Source organism: Mytilus californianus, unplaced genomic scaffold (genome assembly GCF_021869535.1).
Source record: "Mytilus californianus isolate M0D057914Y unplaced genomic scaffold, xbMytCali1.0.p SCAF_18, whole genome shotgun sequence".
NCBI lineage: Eukaryota > Metazoa > Mollusca > Bivalvia > Mytilida > Mytilidae > Mytilus > Mytilus californianus.
In genome coordinates this window covers 8,829,581-8,856,164 of record NW_026262666.1, presented here as the reverse complement: position 1 = coordinate 8,856,164, position 26,584 = coordinate 8,829,581, and the positions used below count along the sequence as shown (strand labels likewise).

The 26,584-nt window shown below is 32.1% G+C and overlaps 1 protein-coding gene across 13 annotated transcripts in view; it reads right to left on the bottom strand.

The window, feature by feature from the left end:
- The window catches only part of LOC127726637 (uncharacterized), a 55,112-nt gene that overhangs the window by 13,829 nt on the left and 14,699 nt on the right, over positions 1 to 26,584 (bottom strand). For 4 of the 13 annotated variants that reach the window (XM_052234058.1, XM_052234069.1, XM_052234068.1 and 1 more), the window contains exons 3-13: positions 23,220 to 23,252; positions 21,118 to 21,235; positions 18,626 to 18,643; positions 18,008 to 18,033; positions 17,382 to 17,522; positions 15,367 to 15,462; positions 11,008 to 11,066; positions 9,229 to 9,378; positions 5,805 to 5,888; positions 4,735 to 4,785; positions 346 to 445 (exon numbers count right to left, since the gene is read on the bottom strand). In XM_052234058.1, coding sequence (XP_052090018.1) covers positions 346 to 445; positions 4,735 to 4,785; positions 5,805 to 5,888; positions 9,229 to 9,378; positions 11,008 to 11,066; positions 15,367 to 15,462; positions 17,382 to 17,522; positions 18,008 to 18,033; positions 18,626 to 18,643; positions 21,118 to 21,235; positions 23,220 to 23,252 — 876 coding nt within the window. Of the gene's footprint in view, positions 1 to 345; positions 446 to 4,409; positions 4,518 to 4,734; positions 4,786 to 5,804; positions 5,889 to 9,228; positions 9,379 to 11,007; positions 11,067 to 15,366; positions 15,463 to 17,381; positions 17,523 to 18,007; positions 18,034 to 18,625; positions 18,644 to 21,117; positions 21,236 to 23,219; positions 23,253 to 26,584 lie in introns of all 13 variants that reach the window. The other 9 variants (XM_052234061.1, XM_052234067.1, XM_052234060.1 and 6 more) reach the window with 8 other exon arrangements.

Below are 26,584 nucleotides of genomic sequence, written 5' to 3'. Positions count from 1 at the left end.
ATTCACCAATCACAATAACGTCAGCGATCCATTAACCAATCAAAATAAAGTCAGCGATCAATTAACCAATCACAATAACGTCAGTGATCCATTAACCAATCACAATAACGTCAGCAATCCATTAACCAATCACAATAACGTCAGATATCCATTAACCAATCACAATAACGTTAGCGATCCATTTAACAATCACAATAACGTCAGTGATCCATTAACCAATCAAAATAAAGTCAGCGTTCAATTAACCAATCACAATAACGTCAGCGATCCATTAACCAATCAAAATAAAGTCAGCAATTAATTAACCAATCAAAATAACGTAAGTGATCTTTAAAAATAACTTACTTCAGTCCTTTTTGTGCATTACTATCTGGAAACCCTGTGTAGTATTTATCTTTCTGATGAATATTTGTCCTTGACCGTCGGAGGTAAGCTGGTGTCATGCCTAAATCAAATTTGATTATAATAAATGATCTTACTGACATAAATAAATATATGTGCCTAGGAAAAGATTAAACACGTAATAAATACGTTTTGATTTCAGATTCATTTCTATGGAAGGTTAGAATAATAGTTCGAAGAATTGTGTTTCTGCTTATTATTGAAATTAGTTGAAAAGGAATGTAAACTGTATTGAAGTAACCAGACATGAGATTGACTGCGACATAATGAAAGGATTTTCACAATTGTTTTTTTTTTCAATTTCCGAAACAATTTGTAGGATCAGTTTTTCATTTGGTATGCAAAAATCTATAAAACAAAATCGCTAAAAAAACAAATATTACTTACTACGCAGATTAAGCCTCATGTAAAATATAAATTAGTCCAATTAATTAGAGCAATTCGGTATATGAGGCTTCAAAGTAACGCTATATGAAAGAACAGGCAAATATAATGATACCAATTTCTTCTAAAATAATTTAATCCTCAATGAAATATATAGCTTCTTATCACCCGTTAATGATTGCCTGTCCTCCAATAAAAACTTCTCAGATACGTATCCATTTAATTCAAGCGCTTAGTCAGTTAAATTCAATAAAGAGCTGCGCCATGAGCGCATGTTGCTCCCGTCGCTTTTTCAACGAATAAAGTTCCATAACTCTTCAATGTTATATCAGAAATATATATAAAAAAAAACTAAAGGGGGCTTATTTCAAAAGATATAGACAAGTCACCAAGGATTATGAAAACTGCTCAAAGCATTTTTGAGTTATTGTCCTAAAACTTGAAAACCCCCTTTTATGAATAAAATCCGATCACTTGGAAACGTAAAATTAAAATTTATAAAAATCGAAAGGGAGCTTACGTCAATAGATATAAACAATTCAACAAAGTTTCATGAAAATTGGTTAAAGCTTTTTTTCGAGTTGTTGTCCGACATGTTGACGACGGAGAGACGGACAACGGTATACCATAATACGTCCCGTAAACGGGCGTATAAAAACCATGTGCAATTCAATAATTTTTTTATATGCAGTTTTAAGTTTAAGCATGTAATTGATCGATTGCTGCTATCTGGACTGAATAGATATATAAGAATGCAAAGAGAAAGACTGAACTAAGTTGACCATGCTATTAGTACGAGTAATTAAGAAAATAGAACCACAGTCCTTTCAGAATAAGTATATAAATAATGCAATGAAATGAATGCATGCAAACAAATATCATACATGTTTATCAACTTTCATAATGTTAATGCATACTTACAGAGTAGGCTAAATCGATCGCTATTCTTCATCTGTATTTACTTTACTCATTTAGTTATCTATTGCAGGTTGTTATATTTGTGTCATTTTTTTACCTCGTTTTAATGACACATTCATTTATTTCGAGACGTGTTCAGATTGAAAATTGGTTAATATAAAATATACACGTTAACTTGATTGGCATTACCGTATTATTTTAATATATCTACGAAGGTTAAAACCTGTAGAAAGTGTTTTGGCGAAATCTTAAAAGTTTATGCTTGAATGCATTCAAGTGTTAATAAGCTAAAATCGTGTAATAAGCAGAATTAAGCTCATGCTTATTAATAAAGAAGATTTACCTGTTTAAATTAGAACTATAGTTTTATTTAATATCATACACTACAACACACAACTGCGTTCACAAACAATGTTTACAATATAACGTATACATACATGTGTACATTAAATGTTGATAATGTTGATACATACAATTATTCAAATCACCTTTCTTGTATATATTCAATATCCTTGAATGGCAATCAAATTTTTATGTAATAGTCTACGATTAAATTCAGAATAAATTTTACCAAGGAGTCAATTTTTTTCATAATTTTTATTTTCTCATTTCTCTTCTTCTTTCTCATTCCCTCACCATCGTCTCTTAAATTTTCATCCTACTAGTATGTACTTTTCATCTTTCATCCTTCTTTTTTCTCCTTTCTATCTTATTCTTTTTCTCTCCAGTCTCCAGTCTTCAATATTCGTACTATTGAGATCTGTATGAATCCACATTCTTTCACATTAATTCAATATTATTTTGTTGACACTATGAACTCCTACCACAAGGCATGTGCTTCTTCCTCTTTATTTTTATTTTGACGGCAATGCATACGTGTATATGTCTATGATGTATGTTCACACAGTTGTGGCTGCTGGATCCCAATCATTATCACATTAACCTATTATGTCTGTATGGGTTGCTACCCAATTATGTCAATATAACGGAAATATAAACAACTGGCACAACAGTGGGAAGTTTAGCTAGCTATAAAACCCACCATTTTCTTTGGAAAATGGCTGTACTTAGTCAGGAATATAACAGTTGTTTTTCCCTCGTTCCGTTGGTCGATAACATTTGATTTTGTCAGTTTTTATGGACTTCCCCTTTTTGAATATACCTTGGAGTTTTTTATTATGTAACGGGATATTAAACAAAATGAAATAAAATATAAATGTAAAGGAAATATTTAAATAAAAGTGTTTAAAGTAATTATAACTGAGGAACACAAGAAGAATAAGTCATCAAAATACAAAAATGAATTTATACATGACTCGTTACAAAGTGTAGTCGAAAAGATCAATCTAAGCATATTCTTTGAACAAAACATGTCTGATAATTGTATATACTATACATAGCACCAGGTAAAGATACAAGGAAAAATGAACAAATGACGAAGGATTAATTTCTTCGAGAATTTTGTAAAACAACCATTACGTTTACCCTTTCCCAAAAATTGCATCATACAGAATTAACCGTATGTGTAAAAAATTACAATTAAATGCAAGCAAAGTTCAAACGTGCTAAAAACTACATTTGTCAGCGGTGTTAATTGATAACTTATAAGCACTTGAATGGGAACTGATAAGGCAGTGATTTAGGTATGCATAATCTAATTGTCACTATGCAAAGCAAGTGAAAGTAACTTATAAATCTTATCTAATGGTTATTTGAGGTAGAAAGACAGGGCAACATTTTAAAAACTGTTCATTTGGAATGTACCGATAAACCAAAAAAGGTAAAATATGTTATCTCGACAGTTTCCAGTTAAACTTGTGTATTAAAAATGAAATACAAAAACTTTGTAATCAAATAACGTTGTAAGATACAAAACGTTTACGGCACTAAAATACAATAAATGATAAATAGTAGAATAGTGTTTAATAAATATCTGTGTTTCGGTTACCAGAGACTTGTGTTCTTTGATATAATTGCTACCTAGGAGAACAGATCATGGAATAGACTAAATGCTAATTTATATCATGAACATATTATATTTAGAAAATGTGTCTGACAATTAACTATTATTCATCACCAATCTAACATGTCTAAATTTCCTCACAAACTCATATATCGTATAACTCTAATGAAGTAATGTTAAAGGACGGGATACTTGATAAGCGGAGGGACGAGTGCGTAGTAGTAAGACCAGCAGGGTAGTACAATTGCTTTTCATACTTGTGTGTATACAATTTGCATTGAAATGTCAGAGACTTTGGTATATATAATTTTAAAGAAAGCAGTATGATAATAGACATATTCAGGAAATGCAAAGCGTCCTTGTATATTAATGTAAATTCTGAAATAAAACTGTTCTCCGTGTAAAAAGTAAAATAACAAAAATACCGAACTCCAATGTAAAGCATTAAGAACTTCAAACAAAAGCTAGTGGACTCCTAAACAGATATATGCATTATGACTTTAATTTGACAAAGGTCTTAATATGTTTTGTTTTTGTTTAGGAAGGTTTCTACAAAAATACAGTAGAAGGCTGTTGCATTCTTTGAATTTACATTGACTTTACATAACAATAATGTTGTTCTTATATTAAAAGAATAGCACTAATACTGTTCGTAAATTAGATGGAATAGCACTTCCGTCATATAATGCTGCACACAATGCTGATTAGTTTTACAGTACTGGAAAGTGTGGAACAAATGTACCTGACCGGGTCACTGATCGTGGTGTCCATGGTCCTTCTTCGGAAAATCTTTCAACTCTTCCTGGGTTAAACTCTTGCACTTTTGAAAACAGTGGCAATTTCCCATCAACTACATTCAAAATATACGACTTAATACCTTCCTGTTTTCTTCTAATGAACTAGATCTAAATGAATGTTTAGTTCAATCTTCTAGTAGATAAGCATACAGCAGGTGTTATATTGAGCTAAAAAAATATATGCGACACTCCACATCAAAAACAAGAAGTGAAAAATCTCGTGCGTTGAAGTCATCATTGTTAGAATTTGCGCATGCGTTATATACATACACGATAGTGTTCTCTTGCTCGACAAATGACCGATTTTATTTAAATCTACAACTGTAACAGAAATTTAATATCGCGAGTCCATTAAAAAAATTAACAATGAATAGTATAAAATACAAGATGATGATAATACTCTAGGAAAAGGATATCAAATTGTTAAATCCTTTAAATCTACTCTAAACAAAATTTTCGCATTATTTACGTAACGTTAATCTGCCAAAAATGTGTTACATCTTTATTTCAGAAATCTTTTAAAAGGTGAAAAGGACGTATTGAGTAAAACGCTGATAATTTCATATGTAAAAATCATTACAACGATTTACAATTTTAAATATTTAATTTATTATTATAATTTGAGTACACATTTGTTAGCCAAATTCTATCCTGATTACATTTCAATGATGACTTTTATTTCGACGCTATCAATACAGAAAAAGCTTATACACATACATTACAACAACGTTTTCCCAATGTTTGAGTACAATTCTGTTTTATCTATTCCATGGTACCTTTATAATAAAAAAAGTCTGAACAAATATGATAACGTCCATAACTTATAAAAGTACGATACCATGTCAGTAGTAAAAGGTTGATAATATTTAATACAGATTGACTTCAAAATAATTTTTAAATACTAATCATTTTCAGAGACTCTACAGAAAAATGTACAGAAAAATTTCCATTGTTCTGTTTCTGAAGATCGAATAAAGAAATCCGATTTCATGATATGAATTTCGTATTCACACTCTGGCTTTTGAAGTGACCACGTGGTCAATTTTAAAATGGATACTTTTAGTCCGGAAGACATTCATGAACTATATTCAGTATTTAGTACTTTCAGGAATATGTTGCTGCAAGTTTTTGTAACAAACTCAGGCATAAAGCAGACTTCAAACAGTGAATATATTTAAACAAAATACAAAGACAACATGATACATAAATACATTTATTGCCATCACCAAAGTTATTCATACGGCGTTTAGCATCAACCAAACAGCATGATCAACCTTTTTTGTTTTCTTAAAGTTCAAAAGTTCAAAGTTTATTTTATGAATGACTTGATAAGATCAAACCTGTTGGTATGCTTATTCTAGCTTTAATTTGATCAACTGTACGCTTTTCTTTAGACAGTAAAACTGGAGACGATGAACCAAGGCCTGCATGAGGAAAGAAAAAAGCACCTAGTGAGTTGTAAATTTTTCCAAACAAGATGGAACATATTTCATGATTTAATGTTGAATTTTAGCAAAATGATTTTTAAGTTTTTTTATTCATAACTGCATTATATTATTTCACAAATAAAACCAACATGATAGTTTTAGTTCTTTGAAATGTCATGCCTGCGTTTTGGTGAGCTATATCGCACACTACGTTTGGGTTCAGAACGATTGCGTATATAAACGAAATATTAACTTTAAGGCTTTGTCAATGCCGCTGACCTGGACTAGATCTTTGCTGTATTCTCAAATGTTGTATGTGTTCATTAAGATGGTATCAAAAAGAAACGGTAGATACCTATAGTTAATGGTCAGAATATATATTTCCTTTTATTGTAATGTCAGCGGTACTGTCTCTCTTTGGACATTTCTTTTTTTAAAGGGCGAACGACCAATATTTTAGTTAGTTTGATTCTTTTTACAATTTTTGTATACTATATTATAATACTAAATAATATATTATAATACTGATTAATAAATAAAGACAAAACGGGAAATTCTAATCTTGAATTTATCGATATATATTAAATATAAAATTCAAAGAACAATCTGTATTGAAAATCATACCAATGTATAAGATTTTTCAATTCGATCTGAATAAAGCTTACTTTGTAGATTAAAAAAACAATGTGTAGATGCACAGACGCTGAAACAAAATTTTAACCAACTGATTATAACAGAAAGAATTTGTCATCTTTAAAACAGAAAGACGTGTGTCAAATAACCATACAATTTAAAAGATATTGTCTTCACAGCAAAGGTCCAGCCTAAGTTGGGACACAATTATATGCTATCTCCAGTGAGTTAATTAAAAAGAGTGTTGTTAAAGTAATAAAAGTGTCTTGTTACAAAATATAGCAGACATTTAACATTGTAAATGCATCCTGCCTTATAACAACGATTTCTTATAGACCTTGTCATTTAACCATTTCTCCATTTTTTAAATTTCGATCTGAGCCCAAACAAGATTAGGTCCACAAACACAGTTTTGTTAAAGTTCACTCTTAGCCTCAAACATTAGTGCTCGAATGTTACATGTTTGAATAATGTTATTGCTCCATTAATTTAACTTGACTGGATATAGATGAAAATGAAACACACTCATGGGAAATTCGATAAAAGAAGGGAATTAATGATGATTGCAAATGCTTTACAAAACGCTGCTTAACCCTTATAAGTATCTACCAACTGATTGCGATTCATTTAAGGGGATTCCCTTGCGTTAAGGGATATAACTTTTTGAATAAGAAATTTGTTAAAAATGGTTTGTTTCATCAATGCTTACTTAAGCATCCATGTGAAAATTAATTGAGCAGGATATGATTACCCTTCCGGAGCACCTGATATCATCCCCGGTTTTTGGTGGAGTTCGTGTGCTCAGTCTTATGTTTTCTTTCTTGTGTTTTGTAAACGGTTTTTGTCCTTTAGTCGTTTTTCGTTTTTTTTTTTGCCATTGAATTGTCAGTTTGTTTTCGACTAAGGAGTTTGAACATCTTTTTGGTATCGTTCACCTCTCTTTTAAAATAATTTCAGTTAGCTCAGAATATATTCATGAACATAGTTGACAGTAATTTTAATGAGTTATGTTTACTAAGAAAGGTCTACTTTTTTAAAATATAATACTCGGTTTATCTTCAGCCACACCCAATCGAGTCATATTCTAAGAAGTTATGATGATATATTTAACGTTGTTGTTTTTACATATTGTGAACATTAGTTTTTTATTTGTTTTGCTGCATGATGTTTTTGTTTGAATTAATAATACATTAAAGCTAATTATCCCTTTTATATCCGTCATTTTATGTTCAATCAAATAAAACGAAACACTTTAGAACAAGTACAAATGTCCTTTTATTTGATTAAGTCCATTTACCCATAAAAGAGGACTTACGGGTTAGGTTGGAATACTGATGATTCCGATAAAGTCATTGCTTTACTGAACGCAAAGTATTATAAAAAAAAATGTTCACTTCTCATACTATTAGTCCACCTTAATAGACAAGGATAACATTTAAATTATAACGAACAAGATTACCCATAATATTCCACATTTTCAATAGATCGGTAATAAGGAAATACCTTAACGAGGTTATCATGTTTTCCCCATTCCGGATCTGTATCTTTTTGGCTTTAATGATTTTCAAAATGGCTGGGATACAAAAGTTAACAGTAAACCAGTAAATGACGTCATTATTGCGCCCATAATTTATTTTTAGATCCGATTACAGACATAACCCAGAATTTCTCTATCATTACATATAATTAGTTACTCACCCTAGAAAATCTTTTCTTCAATTTTGAACTTGTACATCATTTACTCAAATGCTATAAATAGTATTCTCAAAAATCACGTGACAATACAACGGTCGTAAATTAAAAGTATAATGCTTCTTGAATTCGCCTCAATCATATGTAACTGTTTTATTCCTCGACATGCAAAGGAATGAACGTATAAGATGTAACGAATGAATATTTAAAGCGACTGCATGTTCTATAGAAGAAATTTACCACATGATATTGGTCTATCTATTTTACCTGATTTGGAATGGCTGCTTCAGGGATATTACATTTAAGGACAAAATGTCATATTATACTGACTTCTTGTAGATAGCCTTCGATTGACACAATTGGAGCAAGGGTTACTCCCCTGATGTCGCCATGTTGGAGTTCTATGTGCACAAATTCTTTCATAAATCAGTTAAGTTCAACTCGTTTTACTGACCGCTAGACTTCAGAAAAAGTTGTTTTTTCTGGACAACTTTGAATTCTTGACGCCTTGTTTAATTCATCACTACGATTTAGCAATGATCTTCTTTCAAACTTGTTTGTACTGCATGTTCCAATTTGATTAGTCAAATAATAAAATCAACCATTTATCCCTCCAAAATGCCGGCCAGTGGAAATAACACAAACTCAAATGACGTCTTATCGAAACTTATCTACATTACCAGAGAAATGTATTACAAAACGTTACTACAAGTAATCACGTGTCGAGATACTGATGATTACTGTTTCGTCTATAGAACATGCCTTAGTTACATTGCTATTGAAATCATGCCCGATCATATCGAATTTATTCAGTACTAAAAAACATAATTGATGTTTGCCTGAAGATGGTAAGCAGCATCTCAACTCATTTTGTTATTGCTTGCATTCATTTCACATGCTATGTTTGGTCATATTAGGAAAGGAAGAAAGTGTTAAAATGCATAAGCAGAAAAAAAACAGTGTTATAAGATACAACCACACCACTCAAATGATTTGACTCAAATGTAAGTACCTATAGTCGAAGATCTATTATTAATTCGTGGCAATTGGCTCTCATTAGCCCGTTTGTTTCCGATGTTTGTTCTAGATTTTAAGAAACCAATATCTGTATCAATTGTGTGTTTTGGAAGACGTTGAAGAGATGCAGGTGCTGAACTAAATACTGAAATGAAGAAGAGTCACTACATTCACAAAACATGAAATCATCTATTTAGAATGTGTAGTAAGGACGTCCGGAAGTAAACGGAACATGTCGCGGAACTTTTAACTTATTTATAACATCAGGGTAAGGAAAAATTCACTCGACATCTATTAAATAAGTCACAAAATGGTTTAAGAGTCTGAATAGTAGATGTTCTGGATGGGATTTACAGAATATGAAAGAAAGGGACAGAATAAAGGACAATAAAAGAAGGAAGAGAAAAACAGGCACACAAAATAAGGCAAAGAGGATAACCATGATAATTGGGTGCTAAAATATGAAGAATGGAGAACAACGGGCAAGTATAGAGAAAAATTATCTAAAAAACTATAGAATACATGAATAAATGACCCCTTTCATGACTCTCATAATAAGGACATACATCAAAGAAGAATCCAAACTTCCCCGGATACACAATTAAAACGGTTGGAGAAAGATAATGCATTTATTTTGTGGAAATCTTCACTTGCCATCTTTCATATAAGTAAATAAATTGTCTTTTTTGTAGATAAATGTACATTTTAATACAGAACAAATCAATATTTTATCATCTTAAATTTTCCTTTTTACCTTGTATAAGAAAGTACCAATGTTTTGCAAGGCAACGGAAATGACCAAAACAACATTGACATCAATATAAATAAGAACAAAACACACATTGTTATGCCCCACCTTGGGGCATTATGTGTTTCGGTCTGTGCGTTCGTCCGTCTGTCCCGCTTCAGGTTAAACTTTTTGGTCAAGGTAGTTCTTGATGAAGTTGAAGTCCAATCAACTTGAAACTTAGTATCATGTTCCCTATGATATGATCTTTCTAATTTTAATTCCAAATTAGAGTTTTGACCCCAAGTTCACGGTCCACTGAACATAGAAAATGATAGTGCGAGTGGGCATCCGTGTACTATGGACGTATTTTTGTTGTTTATATATTTAAAGCTTTAATGACACTTACTGTTTAATCTTTAATTAAAACAAAGATAAGGTCATTCAATCGTGCTGCGAAACATGAATTGTCGCAAAGATACAGTGGCAGAATTTTCTATTTAACTATAGATCATGTAAACCTTTTCGCAAAAACATAAGATCCGTAACGCACAGGTGAAAGTCATTATGCATGTTATATCTGTTTCAGACTAATGCGGAGGAACATGCAGGAGTGAAGAGAGTGGTAAATGGTCCAACTTTTGAAGGAAAAAGAGATACTTTTGCGTCCCTCCATATATCAGTCAACACTGTGCAAAAATTTGTAAAGTTATATAATATTGTATGTCAATCTTTTCTAAAGAGATCCCTCCCCCCAACTGAACAAAAATTACTTTCGCCATTGGTTTTAGAACGTGTTATATTCAAACGGGCACTAGCATAGATTTCTAAAAGAAATTAAGTTCGAGTATTTTTTCATTAAGTAAGATAACAGATAAGCACACAGATCTATGTTATTTTCTATCTAGCTTAGATTTCTTAATTTCTATAATTCTCAATACACCGATTTGTGTCCTGGTTTTGCACAGTTTTCTTTTTGTTACAATAAAAAAAAATGTCATGGTTAAACCTATGATTTTAGAAACTGAAGCTTGACCATATACTCACAGTCATCATCTTCATAATCTAAAGTGGGTTGTTGCCTTGGCTTTAATGATGCATGCTGCCTGAAAATATAAAACATTCTGTTATGTTCAATGTGCAACTAGTTTTCAACAAGAGTGCACACGCTGAAATGTCTCGCCTTCTTTACTAACCATTGACTTTATGCTGATAGTCCTAAATACAAAGCTTTACTACAAGTAACACATAAACTTAACATGATCCAAGAAAATGAGGACAAGGTCAGATAAACCAAACGAGAAATACATGTACACCTTACAATCATTCAATAAACCAAACATAGTTGACCTATTGCTTATTGTTTCTAAGAAACAGTCTTAAACAAGAAAACTTAACATTGACCAATGTACCATGAAAATGTGGTCAAGGTCAGATGAACCATGCCAGACAGACATGTACACCTTACAATCAATTCATGCATTAAATATAGTTGACCTATTGCTTATAGTATCTAAGAAACAAACTTAACCATGAGTACTTAACATTGACCAATGAACCATGAAAATGAGGTCAAGGTCAGATGATACCTGCAAGACAGACATATACACCTTACAATCCTTCCATACATCAAGTATAGTTGATCTATTGCTGATAGTTGAAGAAAAACAGACCAAAACACAAAAACTTAACACTGAGAAATGTACCGTGAAAATGAGGTCACGGTCAAATAAAACCTGTGAGACTGACATGTACATCATAAAATATTTCCATACACCATTTATAGTTGACCTATTGCATATAGTATTAGAAAAAAAGATCAAAACTCAAACACTTAACTTTGACCACTGAACCATGAAAATGAGGTCAAGGTCAGATGACACCTACCAGTTGGACATATACACCTTACAATCATTCCATATATCAACTATAGTAGACCTACTACTTATAGTAGCTGATATATGGACTTGTCCACGAAAACTTAACCTTGTTCACTGATCCATGAAATGAGGTCGAGGTCAAATGAAAATTGTCTGACGGGCATGAGGACCTTGAACGGTACGCACATACTAAATATAGTTATCCTATTACTCATAATAAGAAAGAAATTAACATTACAAAAAATGTTGACTTTTTTCAAGTAGTCACTGAACCATGAAAATGAGGTCAAGGACAATGGACATATGACAGACGGAAACTTCGTAACATACGGCATCTATATACAAAGTATGAAGCATCCAGGTCTTCTAGCTTCTAAAATACAAAGCTTTTAAGAAGTTAGCTTACGCCGCCGCCGCCGCCGCCGGATCACTATCCCTATGTCGAGCTTTCTGCGACAAAAGTCGCAGGCTCGACAAAAAGTATTTCATTGATGAGTTAAGCCCTTATCGACTGATTTCCATAGTTTGTTCTTACGTTGTGTTGTTACACCACTGTCCCAAGTTAGTGGAGGGTTAAGCCCTCACAATCATGTTTAACCCCGCCAAGTCTTTATGTGGTTGTCCCAAGTAAGGAGCCTGTAGTTCAGTGGTTGTCGTTAATTCATGTCTGTCATATTTTTTTTCGTAAATTATTTTGTTATGATTGAATTGTGTCATATTGTTTATGTCGGGCCTTTTAAAGTCAACTATACGGTATGGGTTTTTTCTCCTTGTTGAAGGCCGTACGGTTGCCTAGAAATGCTAACATCTGCTTCATCTGAACTTTAATTTGGTGGATAGTTGTCTCATTGTCAATCATACCACATCTCCTTATTATTTTATTTACATGTTTACAAATGATCGTGTCTATCCTTACTCTGTATGGCGTTACAAAGAACAGCCGACGATATTAGCATATAATTTAATTTTGGATGTTACACGTCTTCTGCTTGGCTGAAACTTTTTTGTCTATCAGCTAATAGACATATTTTTGTCATGTGACCGTGACGTCATCAACGTTTTTTTTTTCATGCTTTACTCCTTAAAATGGAATTTAGAATTAAATCATATGGTATGAATATGTTTTCTGTCTATTCAAAATAAGCTAACAAATGTGGTGCACACTTTTAAATAACCCGCCGAGCGGTGCACAAAATGTGGTGCACACTTTTAGATAACCCAGTGTGCACCACATTTTTGATGTTATTTCTTCATATACAGAAAAAATATCACAGTCATTCCTTAGGTAATATAAAATAAGAATATGTGGTATGACTGCCAATGAGACAGCTATCCAACAGAGTCCAAATAACGTGGATGTAAGCAATATAGGTCACTGTATGGCTGTCGACAATGAACGAACCCATACCGTATAGTCAAACATGATTCAAAATTCAAAATGTTGAAAATTTAAATGACAATACGCGACTTAGACTACCTAAATATGAACGATAAATATACAATGTATGTACTTTGTCGGAAAAATATATAATTTATTTGTATGAGCTTTAGAAACAGGACGAATAGTTCGGCGGAATATTCTTATGTTTCGTAGCGAGTACAAATAAATTTTATATTTCTGACAATGCACGTATTTTGTTTTTATCCTGCAATTGACACCCGGCACTTGAAGCTTTAGTTGTTTAAATCTAAATATTTGTCTTTGATTTTTCAAAGAAATTGACCTAGTTTAAACGCGGACCGCGAAGAGGACCCCAAAATGAACTGTCACGCAAAATGAACTATTCACACTACCGTTAGCTCAACGTGGAAGCGGAGTAATAGGAGACTTTATTTGTACAAAGCATTGATTTGTGTACCTGCTTTTTTGTACAAAAGTTGGTTGATTCCAGGATAAAGATATTTACGCATATGGAAACAACGTAAAAATTCAAATCTTGTGTAATTTGAAACCCTATAGAAATTTGATATTATCACACTCTGCGGAAGGGTAAGTATACAGAAATCAATATTTCCTTCTTTGAGTCCTTGAACCAAATCAAGTTTATTCATCTATTTATCATTGCATTTTCCCCCGAAAAATGTGTGTGGGGGATAGCTTGCACAGGTATGGAGTACATCCTAATCAGTGCAAAGGACTTTTTTGCAAAAAAGATCAGGAATCTGTCTAATTCATAATTCAGATTATGTTATTCTATGAATCCTTGATTGATGGAGATCGACATTGATATCTTCTTTCAAACTACTTGGGCAAAGCTTTTTAATTGCGCCTATTACTAGGGAAAAAATAACAACATTATCATTCCGAAACCAGAGGACATAAGTATCGGAAGAAAATGTCTCAATTGACATGCTGAATCTCATTAATCAAAAATCAAATTTCTTACATTCATTTTAGATAAAGGTTTGTATTGGTTTGTGTTTTCATGAATAAGGACTTCTATGTATGCTACTTTTTATTTGTATCCAAAGCATTTCGTATTCAAAATATTTGTATGGAAAATAAGCATTGATAAGGAATATATGCAATTTATTTCACATTTCAAAATTAAGGATAAATTCAAAAATATATACGATTACTTGTAATTGAAAATTGTTAAGCAAAATCTCGAAGACAAGTGAACTGTCGAGATATATTACCACTTGCGAAGAAGCCTACTCAAACACATTCACTTTTTGACCAAAAGTACTCACTGAAAAAAACTAAATTGAAAGAGCACGTTTTCTCATCAGTTGCATCACTGTTCTTGGACCATCTTCATGTAGGAACTACACATTATATCGAGTGCCAATGAAATCAAAATAGGTATTCCCTCGTGATGAGGCGTTAAAGGGGATGTATAAATACGCAGTCATGTTCGGTCGGATTAGGGACGTTAAATGTGATAAATTAAGGTTGGAATGCATTCCATTGCAAACAAATTGCAATATCTTTTAGAGGGGTCCGTATATGGCCTATTGAAAGACAAAATATCTGCCCTATCAGGCAAACCCCTTTCCCATTGACACCCGCTTTGAATCGTGCTCGACTCGAGTGCGGGATTCAAACTAAAATTATGAAATTAAGAATTATCTGGTTGGTCGTTAATCATGCGTCATGTAGAAGTTATAACAAGCACCGGTCGGCTCAAATTCAAAATAATGTGTCTTGGTAGAGCGATATGTCTTCGTTTGAAATATTATACGTTGTGCACCAGCACGTTCAATCTGATATTTGCCACTGGACTTTAAACATCAACTTATCATCATCATCTTTCCCAGTGGCTGTAAAAAAAATTCACGACATTCATTCTGGTTGACTCACAATGGGGAAATTATCTACTGAATTTATTGATAATTTTTAATCGTTTTAATATGCATGAAATATTTGTCACTGGACCTTGGAAGAACAGCAAATAAATTAAACAAACAAATAAACATTCAAAACGTACGACGAATTCATGGATTAGTAGATGTTTAACACAACTAAACGACAATAAAAAAAAAACATATATTGTATATTATGACAATATGATAGTATACTCACTCGGGTAACGTGAAACCTCTCCCGTGGAACAAGTCACGTGCATTCTGTGGCATAATTAATGATTTCAGCTTTTGTATTTCCTTTTGAATATCGAATCTACAATATAAATTAGAATATCATATTGAAACTTGTTTCATATATTATCATATTTCATCACATAAGTCACTCACTAAACGTAGTTCATAAGGACATTCTTATTTTGCCTTAGAGGTGTAAAAATTTAACAATGGGGAGGGGGGATTAAAACCCATACATCAAAGATAAACAGTCGTTTTGTCGTGTCAAAAGTCGGTCGTTTTGACTAAGGTTATGACCTTAAACAATGAGCAAAACTCCATACCGTATAGCAAGCTATAAAGGGCCCCGACGTGACAAAATAACAAGTTCTTCCATGTAGGGAGAAAATGGAAGGACATTTCAAAATGATTCTGTTAATCTAAAAATAAGACGATGTGGTATAGTTGCCAATGAGACAACATTTCGCCAGAGACCAAATGACCTAAACGTATGCAACGATAGCAATAATGATACAAGTCTTCATTCATAAAAACTTCTCGCTGCTGATTGAAGACCCATTGGTGGCCTTCGGCTGTTGTCTGCTCTTTGGTCGGGTTGTTGTCTCTTTGACATATTCCCCATTTCCATTCTCAATTTTATTGCAGTGATTGCATTTCATTTGTGACGCATTAACTCTACTGCAGAATTACACGCTTAACTAATTAAAAATTTAAATTCATAGTATTTACATGAATGGTAAAAAGATAAAACTGTGTCGACACAAGGCATATCTACAGGATTAACCTTATGACACATTCTATCAATCCACAATCAAACGGGTTACAGAAGAACTATTGTTTGTAAACACACATAAAAGATTTTTTAACTAAATAGTTCATCTTTAAATCCCCTTCGATACCGAGTTGACCATTATGTGCATTTATTAAAATCATAAAGGTGGATAATTGTACGACTGGAAAAATTACAAAAGAATAATTTAATCTTTAGACTACCGCGTGGAGGCTATTATTCTTTATTTTTTCCATTTAAATTAGCATGCTTTTAATTATAAATTGATATCCTTTACATACACTTCTAGTCATCGATATATCACGAATCGGTGCAGTATTTACCACCTTAAATGTATACATAAAACATCAGCTTAAGGTCACCTTTAGTTTCTTCCTATGAGCTTTTCAAGATGGAGATAGAAAAACAAATATCCTGTAATCAATAATTGAAAGATTGTTTTACGTAATCAATTGTTTTTACATTATCCCCCTTTTTCTTTGTTAATACTTGCTAAACATACCATTTTAATTTGTTACCAAAACAAGTTCATAAAAACAATCTTAAAACAACAGATTTCTATATGACCCAACGTAGGTAAAGGGGGCATTAAGTGTTACCATTGACCGTCTTTCCGTCCGTCTTTCCGACTTTCCCATTTTCGTTTCCGCACTCTAACTTAAGTTTTTCTTATCCAAATTTTATGAAACTCATACACAATGCTATGAATCAAGCCTCGCAGACAGAATTCGAATTTGGGCAGTCCGTCATTTACTGTTCTAGATTAATGCCCCTTTTTAACTTGGAAAATTGCAAATTATTTAGTTTCCTTACTCTTAATTAAGTTTGTCTCACTCAAATTTGATGAAACTCATACACAATGCTAAGAACACAACGAGCAAACAGAGATTGAATTTGGGCAGTGCGTCACTTACCGTTCTAGAGTTATGCCCCTTTTTAACTTCGAAAATTGCAAACTTAAACGGGGGCATTCGTGTTCTCAGACACATTCTTCTTTTATTTTTATTTTTTTATATTTCTCATTTGGACACTATTGACAAGGACTTTAAATCAATATATGAACTTGTATTCTGTTATTTAAAAAGTACAACTTTCATGAATATACGACAGTCTCAATTGAAGTCAGTATGGTAAGTCTATAAAAACTTTTAAAGTTTTCTAAAAACGGAGAAAAAAGAGTTCATCCTAATTGATGATGAATCACTCACCGTTCTGTCAGGTCCACTCGCTTGCCTCCCATTAACAAATCTAGTTGTGCTCTATGAGGTAGAACCTCACGTCGTCTTTTTATGCCACGTAATTTTTCCATGTATTCTAATTCTGCTCTCAGTCTATCACGCTGACTTAAGCTACAATAATGGGGGGAAATATTGTTCATGTCTGATTTTATATAAAATTTCGATTATGTTAGAAAATGATCTGAAACAGTGTTTCAGTATATATTTATACTATATTACAATTTGCTTCAAGATAATATCACATTTGGCCTTATTCAGTTACTGCATGTAAATGTGTTATAATACCCTTTACATTTTATACTTAGTCTAATATATGAGAAAACAATCTTATATTAAATAGACTAGAAAATAAGCTCTCCGAAATTCTTTTTGTTTCCATGTGTCTTCTTTAAAAAAATTACCAAACATTTTTAATAGCTATATAAATTTGCATACTTTAAAAATAAATCAAAATGCCATCGGCGACTATTTATAGCTGTGTAAAAAAAATTTGTAATGAGGGATTTTTTCTGAAGATACGCAGTATCATACTTCAGGAGAACAGACCAGAGTTGATTATTAGAACTAATCTCCTAAATGACAATTGCTATACTTACGAGTCTAATGTTTTTGATCCTGCCCACTGAAAGAAAGAAATGAATAATGTGTTATGAATTAGATGATATATGATATAATAACGTGTTGTATAACATGCATTAATATGTTTCGTGTTAAAGTTGTGAATCTTTATAAAATTATAAAATGTGATCAAAGTATTTATGGTCTATCACTGTTATGGATCAGATTAAACCAATGGATAAATTATATATATAATAAAAAAGAATAATTAAAAAATAGTGAAAATTTCAAAATACGTAAATATACACTTTTGTGCTAATTTACAAGAGGGCTTGGAAGATGTCTTGATTTGAAGAGTGTAATCGTAAACATTAAGTCAATATTATGCTGTTAATTGTTATTAATAATTTCCAGAAAAAGGGTAATATTTTTGCATGAATATTGCAACTGTATGTCGTTGCTAATTCAAGATGGCTGCCAATGTGAATAATAATTTAACTGAACTTTTCAATAGCTGGATAGTCTGAACCATAAACAGTAATGCCAAGACAATTCAATTTATTCACAAAACACAAAGTGTTGTGAAATATAAAAGTCGTTTACTTAAAACCACACTTTACTAGCATCTATACAAATGTGAGCATGTTCTACTATACCTTCAGAGCGCCATCTGTCTGCAATAATAGAAAATTCAACTATGACAGAATGCAGTGTTAGAGGGGCGTAAATGTTAAGCGTCTAATGGATACAACAGGAAAGGACAGACAATCTTTTCTACAGGTACAAGGGTATGGATGGGGAAAGGGTGTAGGAGTAAATCATTTCTGTATTCTATAATTTTGAAGGTCATTTTTCTATGTTCAGCATTGTTGTTTCCCATCACTTCCTTCATTCTCTATTATTTCTATTCTATCATCTAACTATTATCTATTCTTCATTTATTATTGGACAATTGTTCCCTACTCTTCATTTATTTTGGCCACTATTCTCTACATTTTGCACATTAAACTCTATTCTATTAAACCAATCCTGGACCCCGGGCATTGAAACATGATTGCTCTGTGTTAAGGTAAGTTCATTTGTAAAATGTGTTTTCTATGACATATTTTAGATTTTCAACAAACACATAAGCAAGGAAAACTACACATATTGAAGATTTGGAATTATCGGGCAGATTAACTTGTTATTAAGTTTTTTTTAGAAAATTGCACGGGTGAAAAACCTACAAATGAAAGAATGTTGTGATTCATAATTTCTATTATGTTTAGTATGAACCCGTACCAGCTAGGTTAAAAGTAAATTCTTTAGAATGTATTATAATTCTTGTACTGAGGGAGATAACTCCAACCATACTCTATATTACATGGCTATTTACTGCTCTGGCGAGATACTGAGGGAGATAACTCCAACCATACTCTATATTACATGCCTATTTACTGCTCTGGCGAGATAGTAAATTGAAAATATAACTCACTCTTTTATTTACACTTATATTGGAATTGATCGATAAAAAAAATATAGTTAAAGCTTTAAACGAGGTGTATCAAAAAATTTGATTTTGCACGATTCTCGTATGAACCACTACTTGTAACGATGCCTTATCAAAATTGCCAGTTAACATTACAATTGGGTCTTACGTGTTGTCAGGGATTTATTAAAACGAATATTATCGGGATAAATGTCTTCTTGGTAAAAACTTTGATAGAAAAGGGGAAAAAGAGCAGGCTGTTCCTTTGTTCATGTACTTTATATGTGCAAAGGCAATATACAATTATTGCGTCATTTAAATAAACTAACATATCTTAGCAGACTTTATCCTTGAAATAAAACAGACTGGATTTTTAACGGTATTTGTTCATGTAAGTAAAGTAACTTCGTACTGTGATGTCATTTTATCTTACTAAGAAAAAAAAAACATTAGGCATTTTGCAAATAGATCAAACGACTAAGAGTTACTGTGAAAGAAAGTTTGTGAAGAAGCATACATGTATACAAATTGTACACTGCGTTTGTTTATACCATTGAAAGGTCGTTATTTAATCAATGATCAGCATGCTAAGCTGTACTTTCCGCCGGTTGTTCCTAACTTAATTCTTGAAATATTTTCTTTTGCAGTTTTTTACAGACATTTTATCGAATATGGAATAGAATAGATTTTTATGAGTTTCGTCTGTTTGTGAATTACAGATAGAAGTAAAACGTTCAATTTTTGTATAAAAACAAGAGTCATTAATAAATTAATGCTTTCGTCGGTCCGTTATTGCATTAATGATCATTCAATGGTATTTTTAGACGTCGAGTAACAATTAAAGTAAATATATGATTGATTTCATCAAGAGAGATCTCTAATAAGCCCTAACAAAGCAAAAATGCTTATAATGAAGTATTGACAGAGATTGGTGTAACATTGCTTGCTTAACGTCCAGTGGCAAATATTCCATGTATATACAGGACGATGAATGTACAGAGAGATAAGGTGCAGAATTCTAAACATGGAGAGTAATGAAATTATTTAAACAATGTGAATAAATGCATTGTAAAACTCATTAATTCAGTCAAGTGTAAAGTCATGTGATGTGTTTTTAGTTATTTATCCTGAATGCATCTTAACTCAAAATCTTCATTTTTTGTTTTCCAAGAAGGAAATATTACCTCGCGTCTATAAATACCATTATATGAAGTTCATCATCTCATTTACGATGATTAAAGTTAACCATACTGTAAACCAAATAACATCTGCAAGCAATGTATGCAAGCGGCAATGTCGAATTTGAACCTTTTATTTATAAAGTATCCGAAAAACTCATTCCCTTAATAATAATACATTGATTTTACTTTTGTCATTGTTCTCACTGCCAGAACAATCTTCTTTATAAATAGTCTGTATTTGGTTGAACATTATTCTTTAGAGAAACAAAATTATATATCGAACTTCTGTCAATCAAAGCCGGACACTAGAAATAGTTGTGCAGTATAATAATTAGGAAACTTATGGCAACACGTATACAATGTTGCTCGTAAGAACTGATCGGAAATCAGATAAGAAATTTTCAATGATGTTCCTTAACGCTGTGTAACACCTGCATAAACTCTTATTCATGCTGAAATGAAATTCTTCGCAGTATTGTGTGCAAGAATGTTTACTCACTTGATATCTATCTGTATGTAAAATAACTCCACGTTTTGCACCTAGGGTATACTCATATCCAGCAAATGAATCTAAGTGACGTTTTGGTACTGTTACTTTTTTCAGTAAAGTCGAAGACCTAAATAACATTAGAAACATATTAAAGTAAGCATTACCTTGACCGTATGTTGTGATTTTCTTATAGGAACCAGTTGCTGTCCCGTTACAAATAAAGATGTTTTCTCTTTTTGATGATAGGGACACCAGTATGTGGTCTCCATTTATATCAAGTTCCACTTTCCAAATGCACAATATATGAACATACGTTCATCAAAATCTATTGCATTTTTTAAATCCCATTTACATTTTATTTGCTCAGATTTTGACTTTGTTTACATTGGTGACAGAAACCCATTTAACAATTTTTACACAATATGTAATAGATTTTGTATTATACATAAATTATTCAGTGTTATTGAATTTTTATATTTTCTTCTAAACAAATAATCATAAAATTTAAAGAGACAACTTCAGTATTTTTTTTATTTCTAATAAATAAAGCCTGTAATATAATGCAAATCGTAAGAAATGGATATACGACACCAAAAGAGTGGTCCGTGGGAGATTTGAAATGCTAACTTATCCTAACGGAACGCACGGATACAAGTACGTCTACTTCTTATCAAATTAAGGTAAATAAATTTGTTTACATCGTTTACTTTAAATGAAATAAATAATAAAAGCTATTCATATTACCATATACTGTTAAGTAGTGTAATTTCGCGTGGCATATATTTCGCGTTTTTTTTATACGGCCCAATATCTACGAGGATTTATTTTAGCAATGTTTTTATCCCTGATTCAAATCTTTAAAGTCGGTGATATGAAAAAAGTATATAAACTCATAGATACCAGGAGTAAAATTTGTACGCCAGACGCGCGTTTTCTCTACAAAAGACTCATCAGTGATGCTCGAATAAAAAAGTCAAAAAAGCCAAATAGAGTATGAAGTTGAAGAGCATTAAAGATCCAACATTTCTGAAGGTTTTGCCGAATAAAGCTAAGGCAATCTATTCAAGGTTGGTAGATAATCATAAATATTTCGAAAAAATACAAAAAAGTTTTGTAAACATTTAATTTATAATTAATGACAATGTTTAAATTGACGTTATAATTCAAGTCAATTTTTACGGTATAAATGTCTTTACTTATAATTCCTAAGTCACTGTAAGAGTCACACAAAAAAAAAAAAAAAAAAAAAAAATACAATTAAAAAAACATCTGTTCAAATTTCATGCGTATTACATAAACACACATCAAATAAAATTCCATGTAAATTAATAAGTATAATTAACATGCTGTTAACAAAATATTGTACATGCATCACAAAATTAAAGTTTGTTTATTGTAATAGTATCCTAAGTTATTTGAATACAAGAGTATTTGCATACGAACTTGCATTGGACTTGGCAGCGTTTTTTTTTATATCATTATTTGTCATATAAATGCTACCAAATCGACCTATGAACTATACGGTACGAATTCCTGTATTAAAAGTTAATGATGCTTAAAATACACTTATTGTTTTACTCGTTTTTTGATACTTCAAATGACTCCTTGATAAACATGCTGTTGCTTCGAACACGAATTCCCATACCTTATTATTGTAATATAAGTTTGCCCTAATAGTAAGAATTTGATGCAATAATCATTTGAATTTCAAGCATTGCGTATTGAACTTATTCATAATAATCTAAATAAACATCACAGCTAAAATGGATTTTGCCATTTCTGCCTGTCCACGGTGGGGGTAGCCACAAAGAGGGTACAACTCCTATATCGGTCCCTTCATCCACCCTATAGTCCGAAATGCTTTTTATTTTCATTTTAATAATAAGAATTGAACATAAAAAGAAAATATTTTGATTTCAATATTTTTTCAATAATTTTAGACTGAATTAGAAAGGGCTCTCAATGGGCGAAAATTGCGTAATCGACATGAGAGAAATCGACATCAGTGAAATCGACATAAGCTGCACAGTATATTTATCAGTAGTTGATATTTCACACATTTTTCTCAGTTCTTAAATTTCTTGTTATATCACGCACTCCATTATACTTACTCAGAGTCCAAACCATGATAGCTATATGGACGCCTAAATGTGTTACGTATACATTACAATATTTTTAAAAATATTACTCTATATGTTATGGGCAAGTAAAATTATCGGTAATTTATTTCAATCTGATTTAAATACAGATCCTGAATCCACACTTTGCCGTCAAAAGAATCTGGTTATGCTCCTTTCTACTTTCTGTTTTGATTCGACCAATGAAATTCAAGAATTTTTCAAGGTAAATAACATTACGGCAAATCCCGAAAGATATTCAAAACAAACGTAGGTCAAAATTAAACACCGAAAGATCCTTTGTAGAGCATAGTGTGGAAAAGTAACCGTATTCCCATCTGACCGAATTTCATATATATCGGGCAATATTACATTATAATAAGTTAAAAAATATGCTCTGTCATTGACTAATTGCGTAACTGTAATGCAAAGTATAGACAAAACACTATTTCGGTTATAAGTATTTATTTTCATTTTTTTACCCCTTTACATATATGTTTAACCAATACCGTTCAAACTAAACAATCATGCAAACTACATCCCGCTTAGCGTGATGGAAACCTTTCCTCCAGCAAGCTCCCTCAACAATGGAATCAATAAAGTAATTTCATGATATGCATGAACCCGATTTGCTAATTTGCATTCCATAAGCAGCTAACATAAACTTGATAATAGATATCCAGTAAATACATTTTATGCTGAAATGGCGGCCATCTTGATCTGAACTGATCTGTAAATACCATCACCCGAAAAAACAATGAGGCTTCCGAATAATGAATAGCGATATGACCGAAAAGTGCATGAAAACAAATTTAAACAACACTGGACTAATGGTCAAAATATGAGACCATACCATGAGAGATATAACATTATTAATTAGATATAAGAAGATGTGGTATGAGTGCCAATTAGACAACTCTCCATCCAAGTCAAAATTTATAAAAGTAAACCATTATAGGTCAAAGTATGGCCTTCAACACGGAGCCGTGGCTCACACCGAACAGCGAGCTATGAAGGGCCCCAAAAATTACTAGTGTAAAACCATTCAAACGGTAAAAGTCTTTTGATTTCAGAATTCCCGGTTCAGATCAAAATGGCCTCATGAGCCTAAAATCGTTTTACTATGGATTAACACTAAAGACAAATAAGCGGGTATAAAGCCTCACTCAAAAAACAAAAAGTATGAACCCAAGCATTTGATAAAAATGAACAGGGTCTAAACATTTCTTACAACAATATATCTTCCTACGTAGGTTTGTCATATATAAAAGATAACACTTTGAAATGGACTCAAAAGCTAAACACATGAGTCTTGATGGGGATTCTTCATTTTTTTAGTTTTCTAGGCCATTTTCTCACCATTCTTTATAAATTTTGCATGTTATTTTCTATTCTCTCTATTTTAACACCCTATTATTCTCTATTCTTTAGTTTTTTTAAACCTAATTTTCTCTACTCTTTATTTTTTTCAAATCTTTTTTCTGCACATTTTGCCCATTATTCTTTTTTCTGTCAACCCCATCACACCCTCATATACAGAATATTTGCTGTTTATATATCGACAGATTTTATAGGCAAATGTGCATTGAGTATTTATGCGGTGCGATAATTGTTTATAAAGTGGGAATGCATTGAGAATTTCAAAGATGAGTATGCTATTTTCATAACAAAAACTGGCCGACAAGACATAATTACAATATATAACTACAGTTACTCCTGAAAATAAGTCCCTGTGTTAGTCCTATAATATAAGACTATGAAGTTCCATATCTTTCGCATTCAACGTGTTTTGTATTTTATTGGATAGTTTTTTTTGTTTTTTTTTACTAGCAATGCGTGTTTCAGCATTGATAGTAAAAAATAAAAGAAAAATGTGTCCGTGGACACGAATTCCCCCTCTCAAGCTTTGCAATTTTTCAAGTTAAAAAGAGGGGCCTCGGTGACCCAGTGGTTTAAATAGTCGAACTACTGCATCACTAGCCAGTCAACACTGAGGTTGTGAGTTCGAATCCCGCACGGGACAGGTGCACTCGACTCCAATCTCAGGATTGTCAGTTTTCCTACCGAAGGTTGGTGGTTCTCTCCGGGCACTCCGGCTTTCTCCACCAATAAAAACTGATCGCCACGAAATAGCACAATAGTGTTGAAAGTGGCATTAAACACCCAATCAATCAATCAATAAAATAAGTTAAATAGGGGCATAACTCTAGAACGGTATGTGACTCATTGCTCAAATTCGAACTCTGTCTGCGTGTATTTATTCTTATCATTGTGTATGAGTTTCATAAAATGTGGATGAGAAAACATAAGAGTGCGGGAACGAAAATTGGAGGGACAGAAGTACGGGCAGACGGACGGAAAGACGGACGAAAGGACTGTCAAGGGTAACACTTAATGCCCCCACTGCCTACGGCGGGGCATAAAAATATCCGATAAAAAACGTCGTATGCAAACGATATGGACCAACGTAGTCTTATATTATAGGATTGGTACATGTCTTTGTTATACACTTGCTTTTTCATTTTACATGCATATTTGTAAAATTTCTTACTGTCGCTTTTAGACTCAAATTCGAATCGTACATATTTGAGAAAACTGCATGGATGGCAAAGGAAGACCTCCATTTAAAGTTATTATTAATCTTCAAAGATCTGGCCAGGACAATTCTCACAATCTTTTAACAGACCAATGAACTATGTATTAGTAGAAAAGACTTAAGGTGGTACCTAACACTACAGGGAGATAACTCTGTAAAAATCAACTTAACGTTTTAATCACGTTGTATTGTTAAGGAAATATTAAGCTTCTCAATGATCAAAATTAGTGTTTGTCAAACTGCTATATAACCAGTGAAATTTTTCTGATAAAGTGGTTGGTTCAAATTATTTGAAATTTTTATATTTTTGTCAAAGGGTCAAAGTAAACATTTTGTCAAAATTTTAGGAATATTAAACGAGCCAAATTAATATTAGTCAAGGTGTTGGGTACCACCTTAAAAGACAGAAATTACCGTTTCTTCCTTTGGTATGAAATATAAAATTTCGTAAGTTTGAAGAATATCTTGTAAAATAAATAAGGTAATTAAGAGAAGTTGAAACTTTTTAACAATTGATTTCTTAAATGAGCATCAAACATTTTTTGTTGGTTGATATTTCTAAAATTTCTTTAAGCAAAACACATTATTCTTAATGTCTATCTTTTAACAATGCATTTTTTTCAATGAAAGAAGTATTATGATTCAATATCGTTTAAACCATATTTAAATTCTACTTAATTCTTTTTTAATTTTTGCGTCGTTTTGTTGTTGTTTTGGACTAGACACCAAAGTTGCAAGAAATCTGCAGATAATCTAGCATTGA